The following is a 16,100-nucleotide window of genomic DNA, read 5'->3' on the forward strand; positions in this document are numbered from 1 at the left end:
TATTATATTGCTGTATGTATGTTGTTTTCTTTACGTTTTCTGACTAAAAGCAACCAAAAAGCCATTTTAAAGTAGTTAAGCAAATAATAATAATAATCGGCAGGGCTCCCAGACCAATACTACAATTAGTGTGCCTCCTATTTTAAAACCCACGAGCCGCTACTGTCTTTTTTTTAATAGTGAGTGGACCATTGAAAAGCCTGTTTCACATTGTAGTCGTAAGACGCACCCACATTAAAGGAACACCCAAAATTGAAAAATCTGTTCATTTACTTGCCATCATGTTGTTGCAAATCTGTATGGCTTAGTTTCTCCTGTGGAAGTCAAAAGAAGACATTTTTAATAATGTCTTTGAGCCAGATGCATAAACATAGCCACTATGTTAAGACTGTGTCTTAAGAAGTTTGACCAAGTAGGGGTAATCAGTCTTACTTTTCAGATTCAAATTAGACTGAGCTACCTTTTTATGTAACTGACTTGAAAAAGTGACCAGGAAAAAAAAGACTAATATGTAAAAGACTAGCCTAAGCAGTTAAACTGGTTGCTTTTTCACATATTACATATAGCTTTCAAGCTTCAAATTGATGTAAAACCCCCACAAAAGTATAATGTAATCCAATACAACTTGGGTACTATATTCTAAGTCTTTAAAGCTCACGCAATGGCTTTTTAGGATAAACTGCCAAAATGTCAATATTTACCAAAAATCTTTACATCCAGTTCTCCTTGATGTGTTCATGAGAAGTAGTGATGTCTGATTTATAAACAATTGGTCAGATTAATTGGTTGATTGGCTTCACAAGACTGGTTCGTTCATGATCAGACATCTGTTGAAATCACTATAGCTCAATGATCATAATTTATGCATTTAGCAGACGCTTTTATCCAAAGCGACTTACAGTGCATTCAGGCTATACATTTTTTACCAGTATGTGTGTTCCCTGGGAATTGAACCCACAATCTTTTACACTGCTAACACAATGCTCTACCACTGAGCCATAGGAACTACGTCATAATAGTTCTTGAAAACCAAAACCTAACAGGACAGTTGTAACGCAATGCACTAATAACCAGATTGGAGAGCGTTAACAACCTGACGGAAATGTCTGAACTTTTGTTCACCCTAAGCCCTGCCCCTCAGCCCCTTCAAGCCTCTTCAAGTACACACTTTGGTGACATAACGCTGGAGTCTGGACCAGTGCAGGTTCAGCCAAAGGGCACATAGAGGGCGTATTACTGAAGCGGGGGCTCATCATTGGCATCCTTCTGAATCATAAAATGACAAACGGGATACTCTACGGTCTCATGGATTTACATGATTGTGAACAGCTTTTTTCCCCACTTTAAAGATGCACCAATTAACTTGAAAAGGTACATTGTAAATAAAGATTTTTCAAAGGTGTAAATAAAACTACCCAATACCTAAACTTAACAACTGCCTTAATTATTAATAAGTAGCAATTAGGAGTTTATTTAGGCAAAAGTCGTAGCTAATAATTAGTTAATAGTGAGAATTGGACCTTAAAATGATGTGTGACCAAAAATATACACACTTAAAAATAATGTCTTATTTGCTGTTTCTTTGTAATTAATTGTGAAATTTACTAGCAATTTCTGAGTAAAAATGGTTTCTGCTCCAACTTTATTTATTGGTAGTACTTTTGATAAATATTAAAAAAATTATAAACTCGCACAGATGAAGATTCCTTTCATATCAGTGGCCTGAAGATGTTTTTAAAAAGATATATTTAATTTTTTTAAATTTCCTTTAAAGTGCCATTTTGATATGACATGGCCAGAATGAAACACAAAAAGAGTTTTGAAGAATATTCACACTGCTCTCTTACGTATAATGTAAGTAAATTCTGAGTAAGAGCTCTAAATGTGAGATGTGAGAACAAAAAGCACCGAACAATCATAAAAGGGGTCCATTCGACTCATGCATTATATTTTAAGTCTTCTGAAGTTATATAATAGCTTTGTGAAGAACAGACCGAAAGTTATCTTGAAGATCTTGACGTCCGAGGGCACCATCCACTTCCATTGTATGGAAAGGAGCAGATGGAACATTCTGCTATAAATAACTCCTTTTGTGTTTCACAGAAGAAATTAACTCATAAGTTCAGACAACGTGAAGGTGAACAAATGATGACAGAATTTTCTTTTTTGTCTGAACTATCCCTTTGAGCATGTCCGGTAGATGCAAGGCGCACTGCTGTCCCGGCTGTCTCTTATTCTCACTCTGTGTTGTGTTTTGTATCTGTTCGTCTGTCACGCTCTCTTTCTCCAGCTGTTGATTAATTCTAGTGCCTCTGTTTTTCTACCCTCAGGCTCAACAAACCAATCTGAAGGAGCTGTACTGTCCAGATGACAAAATGCATTACAATTAAACTATGTAGACTTCAGTGACCGATGGAGCACACAGAGAGATAATGAATGCATTTTCAGGCAAAGTTATTTCAAAAGCAGATGTGTGGTCCCTGGTGTGCTTTCCCTTTAACTTATCCTTCTTCAAAGCTATCTCACAGATGCTGTTTGTCAACCGTGAGTAGAGTATCAACAGTGAGCAGAATATCAAAATACCTTGATATTAACCCGTATGAGCTTGTACATGTTGTCTGCATTGGTTGAACTTCTGTGATCTGACATACTTTACTAACACTGTACAATTTAAAATAATACTCCATTTATGACCTGCTTTCTGTAGCCAGTAGCACAGTGTTAAATTCACCTGGCAAATAGCACTTCATTTTGTGAAAGGCCCATTTTTCATAGAAAGGAGGTGTGTTTTAGTTGACAATAATGACGGTGACTTAATTTATAAACACACAGGATTATGCTGTTTTGGCACATTCAGTTCCTGCGTATACTGGAGGTTTTTGCTTTGAAATACCTCATGCTAAAGTGGCACGGCTGTTTAGTGTATTCGTCTCTGATTGTGCCATTGCATAAACAAACTGTTTGCATAGGAAAAGCATGTTCATGCTTTTTGTCAAAGTAGACAACTCTGTTCTCACAGCTGGTCTGAATAATGAAGCTCACAACAAAGACTGCGTGTGGGGTGCAGTATGTTTTATAACAGATGGCATTGAAGAGGAAGTTTTAATTAACATACAGTACCTGATTTCTTTAAAGGCAGACTTGTTAGAATATGCAAATGTGACAGGTTTAGTGGTAACCAGGTTAGGCTTAATGGGGTAGTCGTAGGGTCAACAGTGTAATTATAGATGTAACTGCAGAAATTAATTACAGAATAATTACATGTAGGTATTCTAAATATAAGTACAATGTTAAAAAAAACGGTTACACTTTATTTTAAGGTGTCCTTGTTACAGTGTAATTATACATATCAGTACTAAGTAATATTAATTAACTACATGCACTAACTATATGGTTAGGGTTAGAATTAGGTTTTGGCTTAGGGTTACTTGCATGTAATTATGCATAATTAATTGTTATTATAATAGTAAGTGCATGTAGTATGTGTAACAAGGACACCTTAAAATAAAGTAAAACAAATGTAAAATGTTATACACAGTTTAAAGACATTTAAATTTAAGTGGGCTTGCAAATTTCAGTTATCCATGTTTGAAAAGTGTTATACCTTTATGTAAATAAAGCACATTAAAAGTTTGCAGGACAAAACAGGAGTTTTTACAACACTTCTCCTTCTTCTGCATTATATGTTGCAAGACTACAGAAAAACTAGTATTTCCTTATAGTTTTCTGGAAAATATCATACATGGATAGGTTAAGGAAACTTTACATTACATTGAACAAAAAAAAAAAGGTTTAGGATTTATTTTAAAACAATTTTCACTCAGTAAATTTTAACAAATAATTACAAAGAAATGGCAAGTAAAATGTTGAATTAAACATAATATTTTTATAGTGTTTTCGTGTAAAACATACTCAAATAATCATTGTGCAAAAGCTTGTTTGATATTATGGCAGGGGAAAAAAAAGTTTTCAGATTAGGATTGGTCAGTGTGACGAGTGGGGCGGGGCCGAGAGCCGTGGGAATGGAGCGAGGCCGGTGGAGTAAATGCTAATGCACGACACCTGTGCCACTGCGGGGGACTCCTGCCGGGTGCCCGAACCCGGAGGAGCCGTCGCCGTCCACCGGGTGGCCGAGGAGTGTCGGGCCGTCCACCGAGGGCTATCCAGTGCCGCTGCCAGGCATCGCGGAAGAGTTTACCCAGCTGGTGGAGGGCCCCTCCCCCGGAGGGGGGAGGGGGGGAGTAGAGCGCAATCTCGTGAGTACCCCCCGGCCTGCGATGGGGGTATGTGACGAGAGGGGCGGGGCCGAGAGCCGTGGGAACGGAGTGAGGCCGGTGGAGTAAATGCTAATGCACGACACCTGCGCCACTCACCAGTCTCGAGTCCCACAGAGGAGCTCCGGAAGGATAAAAGGAGGAGTGACGACAGTGTTGGACGAGAGAGAACCAGGCCTGGATTTTATTTTGTGTTTTGTGTGCGGCAGTGGTCTGCGAGGGGCTGCCGCTTTATTTTCATTTTGTGTTTCTTTATTTGATTAAAGTTTTGTTTAAATGTTCGCCGGTTCCCGCCTCCTTCTTCCCGAACTACGAACGTTGTTACAGTCAGCAGTGTTTAAGGCAGAGCTATAAAGTTGGATGGAGCAGTACGGACATGTTATCTTGGATCTGGTTGTCATTCGTACATTAATTGTAAGTGTAAAATTGTAGTCTTAAAACTTATTTTTTGTCTCTTCCTTTTCTGGCACTCCACTCATACGCAATCTTTGTTAATTTACCACAGCAGCTTTTCATAAGAAGCTTGGTCTGTGCTTCATGTCATGCCGTTGTCATTCCTGGAAGCTAAAGGTGGCGTTGCATAATGCCCCTCAAATATTTCTGCATCTATCTATGATATTTCAGTCTACCATTATACATCGCTTCATGAAGTCAGTATATCAGAATTAGGCCTGACTGTCAATTAAAATAACTGAGTTCATTAACCTGATTGTAAAAAAAAACAATTAAATACACCTAAAACTGACATTCTGCATTTTCAGCATATAGCCATATAGTGGCCATTAACTGTGATCCAACATTGTCAGTTTTCTTTTAGGTCCATCATTGTCACAGAGAGTTGAACTGTTAGCACATCTGGCTTTTAGACATGTAAAGTTAACTCTATCAACCCATTGAGTCCTGAGGTTTTAAATATGTGCAACGGGATCAAGCTCTTGCAATGCATTGGCCAGCATATTAGCAGACAAATCTGGCTGTAGATAAAAATAAGCACTATTCATCGCTTAGTGTAAAATTGAAAGTGACTGAGATCTTCCGGGGGGAAACATGCGAGGAGATCGGGCAGATAGAGAGATTGTGAGACCGAGAGAGAGACAGAACAACAATAAGAGAGAACAAGAGAGGGGGTCCTGCCTTTTAAAACAGCAGGATGGGAAGTAGCTCTTCTGGGTCACACAGAGGTCACACCACACAGCACAATGACATAACTACCCATTAATCAGTGCTCCCAGTTTGAGAGAACCAGTTCTAACGTAGAGAAGGTTTTTAAGACAGATTTGCGAGTGAGAATGCTGGCCCAGTGGATTTATGATGGAAAACAGTGTTAGCATGATAGTTGCTTAGCATCTGTGCAGCGAGTCTAATATTAATTTGTCTCCAGTGTTTCATGTTCTGTCACTAAAATGTGCACCAGACAAATGGGTGAGACTTCACATAAAAATCACTGTCCAGTGAGCCTCTACTGATATTTATAGAAATCTATGAATACAGTCATTTGCTCACCATTTTATCACTCATATCATTTCACATATAATTTTTGTTGAAACAAAAAATTAAGAGTGTTTAAGTTTCTCATTTCCATACTATGATGGTGGAAAGGGATTTTGTAAAATAAAACTTCACTCATCCTTTATGAAAAAGAAGTACAGTAGATTTTAACAAAGTTTTACTTTGATTAAAGTGTACTGCTGAATTTACTGACAAGCATTTATGGTAAATTTAAACATATTTTAATGCCATTTCTATGGAAACCTGTATGTCATATATTTACTACAGTTAAAATTATAATCAAGTACTTGTGCTTTAGCATGCTAGGCAAAACATCAAAATAAGTATATTTGTTTAAAACATGACAAAATAATTTAAAGTATTTTAAAGTAAAACCTAATTTGAAATTATAACAAAATTCACTTATTAAAAGTATCCTTAAGTGTGTTAACAATAAATATAAAATATATTACAAGAATAAAATGAAATTTATGAATATGTCTAATCACTTATGCTAAAATAAAAGATAATTAATTAATGAAAAGTGAATGAAAATTAATTAATTAGAGAGGGGGTCATAGTAGCTCTGCAGTAGTTCTCAAGGCTCATCTGAAGCCTCAAATAATAAAATGTGACACAATGTGATCATGTGACCTGCGAGATCCAATCATATTTGTTGTCAGCAACATTAAACCTGGTGCAACACATCTAAACGCATTCTTCTTTTTCTTCTTCTTATTATTAGTATTAATAATAGTATTATTATTACCATTATAACTGAACACAAGTAGAGTTAGGGCACTAGTTAGCATGTGTTATACATAACAGTCATGTTACTTATTGATCAACGTGATGTCATGAGAATTTGTATGTATTTTACATAAATGTGGTTCTACAAAACGTACATTTACTTACGTTATAGACACTAAAACGTGTGTGTGTGTGTGTGTGTGTATATATATATATATAAATAATTTTCGTCCATCCATTGAAAGTCCATGCAACCAAAATTTACAGGTTTTAAAAATTCATAAAGATGTTGTAAAAGTAGTTCATATTGTCACGGTGCTGCTGCTGTGTTGGAGCGCGGAGCGAAGGAGACGTAGGAGAATTTACCATCGTTAATGAACCAAAGGAACATACACGTAGCAGGGGAGGTTGACATATAACTGAACGCAGGACTCAGGAAACACAGGGCTTAAGTACAAGAACTAAACGAGACACACCTGGAATCAATAAACATCATACATAGGAAACACCTGGGAACAATGAACATAATCAAACATGGGAGAAACTGGGTCAAGGAAGGCACATGGGGAGAAAAACACAAGACACAGGAACACAGGACTGACACATATGAATTTAGCATTTTAAACCAAGTCTCTGAAGAGACACAATCACTTTATATGATGAACACATAATATTTCTTAGTGAATTAGTACTAAAATACTACAAATAAACAGTGCTATACAGTAAGTGGGCACAATAAATTTCTATTTAATTTCCCACTTTTATGGATATTACATTTCAAATCAGTGAGTCTAACAGCGAAAACTGGAACACACATATTCTGAGTGTATTGTCTTGGGTAAATCTGGTCACTCTAGAAGATTTCTGAATCACAGTGAAGATTCCATTACCTCAGGCCTATCCTATTGTTCATGATACTCGCTTGATGAGTTGCAATGATAAATTAGTTATTCAGTCATCATACAAACTAATTGTGGTAATGAACAATAATGCATTCAACACACTGCTTACGGTATTACCTCACACTGACAGCCATCACTGACATTTCTCCAGAGCCAATATACAATTAACGATAAACCAACACAACAGAACAAACTCAGCCCACTTACTTTATCAACATGAGTCAAAGTAAGTCAGTTCAACTCAGAGAAAGAAGTTTAAGAGCTTGCTTCATAATCACATCATGAATGAGTCCATTAAGCTTTAATGGAACTGATAACAACCTGAGAGGAAGCAATGGTCCCATTATAAGCAATATTTATAGCAGATACAAAATTGCCCCTCTATCATTGTCATTATGATTTTTGACAATTATGTCTGTACGTCATGAGAATAAAGAAATAAAGGGACGGAAATTGCACTTCACGCTACCATTTCCAGTATTATTTGATGGGGGACATGGCTGGTCGTATTTATGCTATTTTTACCAGCAGGTACAGATGTAAACAACAGCTCAAAGTGTGCGTTCAAAGCCTGGTTCAAGGAGATTAATCAGCACAAATGACTTAAATGCATAATGTGTGAACATCACAATTTCCCCTTAAGTTAATTTATCCACTTTTAAATTGTGTCCCTTGAAATTTTGTAATAGTTTTGTAATCCACCCATGGTCACGGAAAGCCAGTGGAAGTAAACGTGTCTTCGTCAAGTGTGCAGAACTCTTGCCTTCTTGCTGGAGCAAGACATTAACATTATTGTTAAATAATGTGTGTATTGAGGAAACGTAAACCATTCAAGGACCTGTTGGTATGCTGATTGACATTAGTCAATCATAACAGTGGGAAGTGTTTACTGACAAGTTAACAGTATTTACTGACAAGTCCTAAAAGGAGACAGAACACCAAAGCTGAGCATTTCTGACTGAGGGTGAGAATGGGAGTGGAAAATAATATTTTCTAAATATGTGATTGTGTTTTTTGCATCCCAGGCTCATTGAAAACATTTGCCTGTTGCAACATTTCTTCCAAATTATATTACGTTGGTTCTTGCACATTTTGTGACACATTCAAAAGTATGCTTAGTTTATCCGAATCAGATTTGATGCAAATCTGGAAGAGTTTTATTAAGTTGGTTGTTATTTGTATTGCCGCAGTTCAAGAATGAAATGTCCGATAAGTGGCGCTAAAAGGATCTTGCATGTTCGAAAATAATGAACCACCTACACTAAACCCAACTAATGGTGTTAAAGAAAGAAAATGTGAGATAAAAACACATTTGCTGAAGCAACTATGGCATTTTAGCTTGCTTCTACAAGTCTTGAGCTCTTTTATCTTGATTGTTTCACAATTTATACCCAGCGATATGCTGTACCAGGTGAGCTACTGAGCAAGTTTACTATTTTAGAAATGCCATGCATATGGAGCTGGATATGTGATGCAAATGTCTAAATGTTTTAACTGACAAATCATGCAATATAATAAAAGTGTTTTGAGGTCATAACAGTATTGTGCAAGCAACCATGAGAAAAAAATAAGTCTTTGTTAATTGATAATCTGTACCCGTAATCATAATTTGCGTATAAAGGAATAAAAGTTGTTGGAGTTTTAATGACACTAGTGTTCATTTCAGTGGGTAACTACAGTGAATTGTATATATAGGTAAGTTTTTTTTGGAGTTTTGCAAACATGTAGATAGAGACACATTTTTTTCAAATGATCCTACAGTATGTTTTGGCACAGAAAAAAATAAAATCACACTTTAGTTTGGGGACCAATTCTCACTATTAACTAACTATTAACTATAACTTTTGCCTCAATAAACTCCTAGTGTGATGCTTATTAATAATTAATAATAATTAATTAGTAAGATAGTGTTACGTATCCGGTCCATGAACTTCCGTCTGCTAGCCATCAGAGGTCACCCTTTCCATTTTCATTGACTCTCGCACTACACACTGTTGCATATCACCCCGGACTACATATCCCATCATTCATTACACTGATTGCACACCGCACTGATTGCACACAGCTGTTTCATATCACTCACTCACTATTTAACACTCAATCTCACTCCTTTCTAACTGCCGAGTATTGTATGCGCTTATCGCAAGCAGTGATAGCTACTTTACAGAGCCCTCGTTAGTTTCCCAGCCCAGCCGCCTTAGCCTAGTCTTGCCTTGTCTGTTTTCTCGGTTTCTGATCCTTGCCTGGTTTCCTGGATTTATCCCTTTAGTCTCGCCCTTTTGATTCTGTTCGCCGTTCGTTGACCTTCGCTAGCCCTAGGATTATTCTTGTGTCTTGTCCACCATATTCCTGTTTGCCGTTGTCTGACCCATGCCTGTTTCTGACCACGCCTGTGAATAAAGCTTGCACATGGATCCGCACGTCTCACGTCTCGTCAGCCACGTTACAGATAGATGTTACGTTTATGTATGGAGTAGGATTAAGGGATTTAAAATATGTTCATGCAGAATAAGGCATTAATATGTACTTCATAAGTACTAATAAACAGCTGATATGCAAGTAATATGCATGCTAATATGCAACTAGTTAATAGTGAGAATTGGTCCCCAAACTAAAGTTTTACCAAAAAACTTTAATAGAATCAGAAGTAAACCAAAAAGGACATATTCAAATACTTAAAAAGCCATGTCATGACCCCTATTAATGTTCTTACATACCACACAAGATGCTTTCCTCATTTTTTTTTTACGGTGGTGTGATTAGTCTGTTATGAATGTAATGATATTTGAACACATTTGCGACACGTGGTACTGAAGCATTCATAAGCATACAGTTCACATAAGCAACAGCAATTCTGTTCCAAGTGCCATCTGTCCACAAACACTAGTAGTGCATGATGAATGGTGTGGAAATGATGTAGGGCCCAGTGGACAGGAGGGGTTGATAATTGACCACCTCATTTGGATTACAGCACTCTTCAGTAGCAGTGCAGTTGCCAGGATAGAAGCAAACAAACAGTGTGGTTTGAAAACACAGCAGAGTACTAACTAGACAGTTATGAAAGAAGATCTGCCCAACCACACCACACAAGATGACTGTGTGTTTCAGGCATTTCATTTGCCTTGTTAGGCTCTAAAAGTGAATCATAAATCACACTGTGAGGCAGACCAGTGTGGTGATATGATAAATGATGATTCATGCTAGCATTTAAAGCAGCATGTGATAACAATGCCCTTATCAGGTCTCATTCCAGCATCAGTCTCACACAAGCACAACAGTAGTTCCCCAGAGCATCAACACCTCTACACATCTGTTTTTCCACACTGTCTTTCCCCTGCACAACAATCTTTAACGGGGGAAATCAACAAATCTTTAAACAAAGATTTGTTTAGTTAAAGGCAGGACATAAGCTTGGCCTACAACCTTAAAGAGGATTGATATAAATAAACTGATTAGAAAATCATTCTAATATTAGAACATGGTGGACTAGATTTTATAACTATAACTAATATATATTAACTAAGAGTTTTCCCTCAACAAACTTCTAATTTGCTGCTTATTGATAGTAAGTAGTTGTTATGGCCGTTATTTTTAGGTATTGGGCAGAGTTAAGGGATCTAGAATATGGTCATGCATTAATATGTGCTTTAAAGGGGTGGTTCATTGCGATTTCACTTTTTTAAATGTTAGTTAATGTCTAATGTTGCTTGTTTGAGCATAAACAATATCTGCAAAGTTACGAAGCTGAAAGTTCAATGCAAACGGAGATATCGTCTTTTAAAATTCTGGCAGTTTAATGCCTACAAAAACGAATCGTAGGGACTACAACGAGTTACTTCCCGGGTTCGTGACATCACAAACCTAGATAAACCCCGCCCTCGGGAAAAGACAGCAAAGGGGGCGAGGCCATGCTGCACTGCTTTAGAGAAGAGGAAGAGAAAACGGCAGGAAATGATCAGGGTATTTCTCAGAGAAGGGACAGAGCGGTGTGGAATAAAGGTAAATTATGTGAAAAATAATGCGTTTTTTAAAAAACAAAGCATTAACACATGTTAGACCGCACCTCATAAACACAATCAAGCTTAGAAAAAAACCACTGAACCAGCCCTTTAAATGTATTGATAAACAGCTAATATGTAATATGCATCCTAATGAGCAACTAGTTAATAGTGAATAGTGTTCCCTAATCTAAAGTGTTCTCATATGGTCACACTATTTTAAGGTCCAATTCTCACAATTAACTACGAATTTTGCCTCAATAAACTCCTAATTAGCTATTTATTAATAGTTAGTAAGGTAGTTGTTAAGTTTAGGTATGTAACCTTCGAACTAAACTTCAAACATTTTTAAACATCTAGGGAAGGCTTGTTAAGCCAAAATTCACCAAGCCAATCTCATGAGAACAGAAGTATTTTTTACGAGGGTTTATGTGATTTCGGATGAATATATGATGTGATTCACAATAGCATAAAATTCCAACCCATAAATCTAACCATCAGTGGAACGTATTGCACAAAAATGCACAAATTAATACAAATTATAGCCACTAACTCGCCAAAATGTCAAAAGTATATAGTACAAGTATAGATTAAGCTAATGTAGCCTTTGAACCAACCTTCAAACAGTTTTAAACATCTAGTCAAGGCTTTAAGCCAAAATTCACAGTATAAACCAACCTGATCTCATGAGAAAATGTAACTATTTTACAAGGTATTATGATTTCGTATGAATTTGTACAAAGAAACTAGAAAAAAGCATGAAGGTCCACCCCTATACTAACCATCAGTGAAGTTTGAATGGCATTGTACAAATTCATATCAATAGTGAAAGACAAACCATGCAATTTTTTTTTACTTCAATTTATTTATTCACCATCTTGATATCATAATGAATCAAAAAACATTACACAAGCACATATTTTAATCTACAGCATGGCAGGCCTTCTCTGTCATGTCTGGCTCCATTTCTGGCCAACCAGTCCTATTAACCCATCAACATAGCAAGCACAACAAAAAACTAGAATGTACCCATTACAACGAGCAAAGCTTCCACACTGTTTGTTTATAGTGTAGACATTGTCTTTGAATATAATGGGAGTGTTCCAGATTTATTATTTTGCATCAGTCATTTGCAATGTGGCTGAGGTGTACTATGAAACACCAACACTGTGATAAATTAAAAAGAAAAAAAAAATACACTGCAGTCAAAGAAAAAAGTATTTCAGAGGCAAACAAGATCTTTTATGACATTTTTGCAAGGACTGCGCGGAAAAATTATTTGATATAGTGGCATGTTTTTGAATTTTTGCCAACAAATTAAATTTAAAGGAACAGTTCACTCAAAATGAAACATTGTCAAATCATTTCATGACATTTCAAATGAGATATTGGAATGTCAAAGCTGCTCTTTTCTATACAAGAAAAGCAGATTATGTACGACCAAGCACCAATTGTCCGTCTAATTTGTGAGCTGAATTCTAAGATTTCTGAAGTCATAAAATAGCTTTGTGTGAGGAACAAACCAATGTTCAAACCAATTTTTTTATGCCTAACTGACATAATTGATTCTCATGCATCACGTGACCGAATGCAACACTAACTGTTTGGAAATCGCAAATGAGGTTTCAAAGCTACAGCAAAAGGGAAGATTGTCACAACGACTTAAATTTTTGGTCTATCCTTTTGTGTTGACACAAGAATAATATAAGATTAAACAACACTGTAAATGAAGGACAAAACTGTCATTTTTGAGTAAGCTATTCTTATATATACATCAAAATAACTATAGACTGTTTCAACATATCATACTTTGATGCGACATCATTACCATTCAGATACTTAAAAATAATGGGTTCAATTCGTCAAATGCATGTGACGGAACACAGATTCCGCTTTCCATCTCTCCTGCTTCCAAAGCATGGCTCCAAGGATACTCTGGGCAAGTTCATTCCTAGATATTCCAAGAGGTTCTGAAGTTTGAATGCAGAGAGATGAGCATAACAGACGCTTTGCCTCCCTCACTGAAGAATTTGGCATCACTTCAGTTTGGCTACAAGAAACAGAGACAATGGAAATAGAAGGCAGACCCATGTATGCATGATTTATCAACTTTCACAATTACTCTCATGCTTGGATAACATTACATGATGCCAATTTTGGAAAATCTGTTTGAAATATTCAGCAGGATGTTTTGTTTTGGCAGACAACCTCAGACAAACAAGTTCATGTTCTTTGATCCCTTGTGGCAATAAAGTATTTCACTTTTCTGAAAAAAGTCGAACTGGATTTTGTGACGCTTAGCACGCTAAAAAGTCTTTCACCTGCAGTTATTACAAATTAGCCACCACTATCTCACTTTCACCACAGAAGGATTGAATTATCTCAGCCGGTTTCACTCAAAAGGCAAAATTGGTCTTGGGTGTTGCAAAAAAAAACAAAAATGCCAGAAGTTTCTCTTCTTAGTTAACTGAACACTAAACCAGGACCTAAGTGTTTCTCTCACTCTCCCCAAAGCAAGCAGAGAATACACACCATGTGCACAAATAACAGACACCGTAAAACAAAGTCATTACAAATCTCAACAGGCATTTACAGATATCTACATATTTAACAATTATAAATTAGAATTGTGCAAATTGCCCCACATAGTTATCTGCGTTAATCATCGTCATTATCATCACATGTTTGATGATCTAAAGAAAATATAAATGCACACAAATGCCACAATATGGGGCATCAGCTGCTCATTGTCATTAAAGGTGAAGTATGTCATTTATACGTCATTAGTGACACTAAACAGAACTGTAAAAATGTTTCGGTTGCGTATTTTTGTTATAGCATGTCTTGAATTGAGCATGACAGATATCAGATATGGTGTGGAACCATTTTGATCGATGTCGAAGGTTGTAATTTGTTCTAAATTTTCTCTTCGCTTTCTGGCTCTTGTCCTCACAGTTCCTCCTACACTTCCCGAACATCTTTCAAAACTCTATGGCAAAGGATTCAAATGCCTATTAGGAGATGAGAAGTATGCGAGAGAAGAAGCAGTTGCTAACTAATACTGACTCTTGAACATATCAACATGTCTGGTGGACAGTCATCTCTTCTGACCACTGACACAGGGGAATCAGATCTGTCATGCTACTCCATTAAGGCAATGACCCCAGACCCTTTGAAGCATTTCACATGTGGCTGTATTTTGCATGCTTGAGTATACCAAGCATATTTCCTTGAAGGAGCAAATCGTCATTATTAATAGTAGCACATTCATCTAATGTGTGCCTGATGCCCTGTTCACTATACAGAATCTGCTTTAAGCAACTTTCACCTCTGACGATTGGGTGACTGATTTGTACTTTACTTACTTTGCATGGTGAATCTTTGTGTTTTTGTTTTAATATTGGAGTCTATGACCTACAGCAAAAGGCACACGGGTAATACCGGTCAATACTTGATCAGTCTACATCTATACTGTAGCTTGGCAATTCATTTTGTACAAAGACAAAGATGGTTTTAATTAAATTACACACAAACATCTGTACATGTTACATGTACCCAAAAGCGTCAGTTGATTCCAAAATATATGCGAACAAAAATGCTGGTGTGCTGGGGTCACCGCAAGGCTTCTTCGCTTACTTAATCAGTAAATGTTCTTGACTAATCAGCTTTACTCATTTTTGGCTTTGCTGATCCATCAGCACCACATTAGCATAAACCTGCATGGAAATTCTGGTCCAAGTTGGTCTTTTCTACAGAGACATGTGGGGTTCATTCGGTTCAAACAGAGCTCATGCACTCTGCAATGCATTACCCGGTTTAGTTAAGTTTTTGACAAGTTCAGTTCAGTGTATCTCTTACTAAATCTTCCGGTCATCCAGAGGTGCTGGTTGTAGATGTTTGCTTGTGATGGTTCCTCTTGGACCCTGCAGTCCCAGTGGGTTTTCTCTACTAAATCATCAACATCACAGATAGCTATATAAGACTAGAGGTAAGACTCTGTTCTTCATCATTGAGTTTGTTAGCATGCACATTTGTGCAAATCTTTCTTAACATACTGTATGTCCACCTTCTGCTCAATGCTGATCTTGTCTGACTGGGACAGTGTCAACCGAGCACCATGTAATGTGATGAACGGGTGTCCATCATGTGTCCATCAGAGAGGGCAGTGCTCTCACAAACTCACACACAAACACAAACACACATAAACACTCCTCTCGCTCCAGCTAGGGCCCAGGCTTCAGGGCCCTTAGCCAGAAGAAGCGAGGGTGGTCGGGCTAAGAGTATTCTTCTGTGAGACATCTGGAGCTCCTTAAGCTCACAGGTTGCTCTTGGCATTGTCCTGGTGAACACTACAACACTTTCCCCTGTCCACCATGACTATGTCTTCTGTTATCGAACTGCAGGTGGAACTATCTTGTGGTGTGGAGGTGAACGGCAATCCAGTACCCATACCATTCTGGCTGTTGGACACCAACATCTGCTTCTCTTCTGGACTGCCGAGCCGGGAGGTAGTGGTAGCGATATCAGGCAGCCGCGAGAGGTTGGAAGGAGGGACCATGATGCTGCCACTCTTCATCTGAAGGGACTGGCTGTAGGTGTGACGGTATTCCTCCTCAATGTCCCTCCCAAGCTTCCAACGTCTCCATTTCTTCAGAATCTCAGACTGAACCTGACAAATCAAGAACATG

The 16,100-nt window shown here is 37.4% G+C and overlaps 1 protein-coding gene across 3 annotated transcripts in view; it reads right to left on the reverse strand.

Annotated features, from left to right (window-relative positions):
* Positions 1–12,397: 12,397 nt before the first annotated feature.
* LOC107722892 (glucagon receptor-like) overlaps positions 12,398–16,100 on the reverse strand; it is a 64,876-nt gene continuing 61,173 nt past the window's right edge. For all 3 annotated transcript variants that reach the window (XM_016531387.1, XM_016531384.1, XM_016531385.1), the window contains exon 14: positions 12,398–16,081. In XM_016531387.1, coding sequence (XP_016386873.1) covers positions 15,728–16,081 — 354 coding nt within the window. In that variant the 3' untranslated portion in view covers positions 12,398–15,727. The remainder of the gene's footprint in view (positions 16,082–16,100) is intronic.

This window comes from Sinocyclocheilus rhinocerous, unplaced genomic scaffold (assembly GCF_001515625.1).
Source record: "Sinocyclocheilus rhinocerous isolate Xijiao unplaced genomic scaffold, SAMN03320098_v1.1 scaffold2740, whole genome shotgun sequence".
NCBI classification, from domain to species: domain Eukaryota; kingdom Metazoa; phylum Chordata; class Actinopteri; order Cypriniformes; family Cyprinidae; genus Sinocyclocheilus; species Sinocyclocheilus rhinocerous.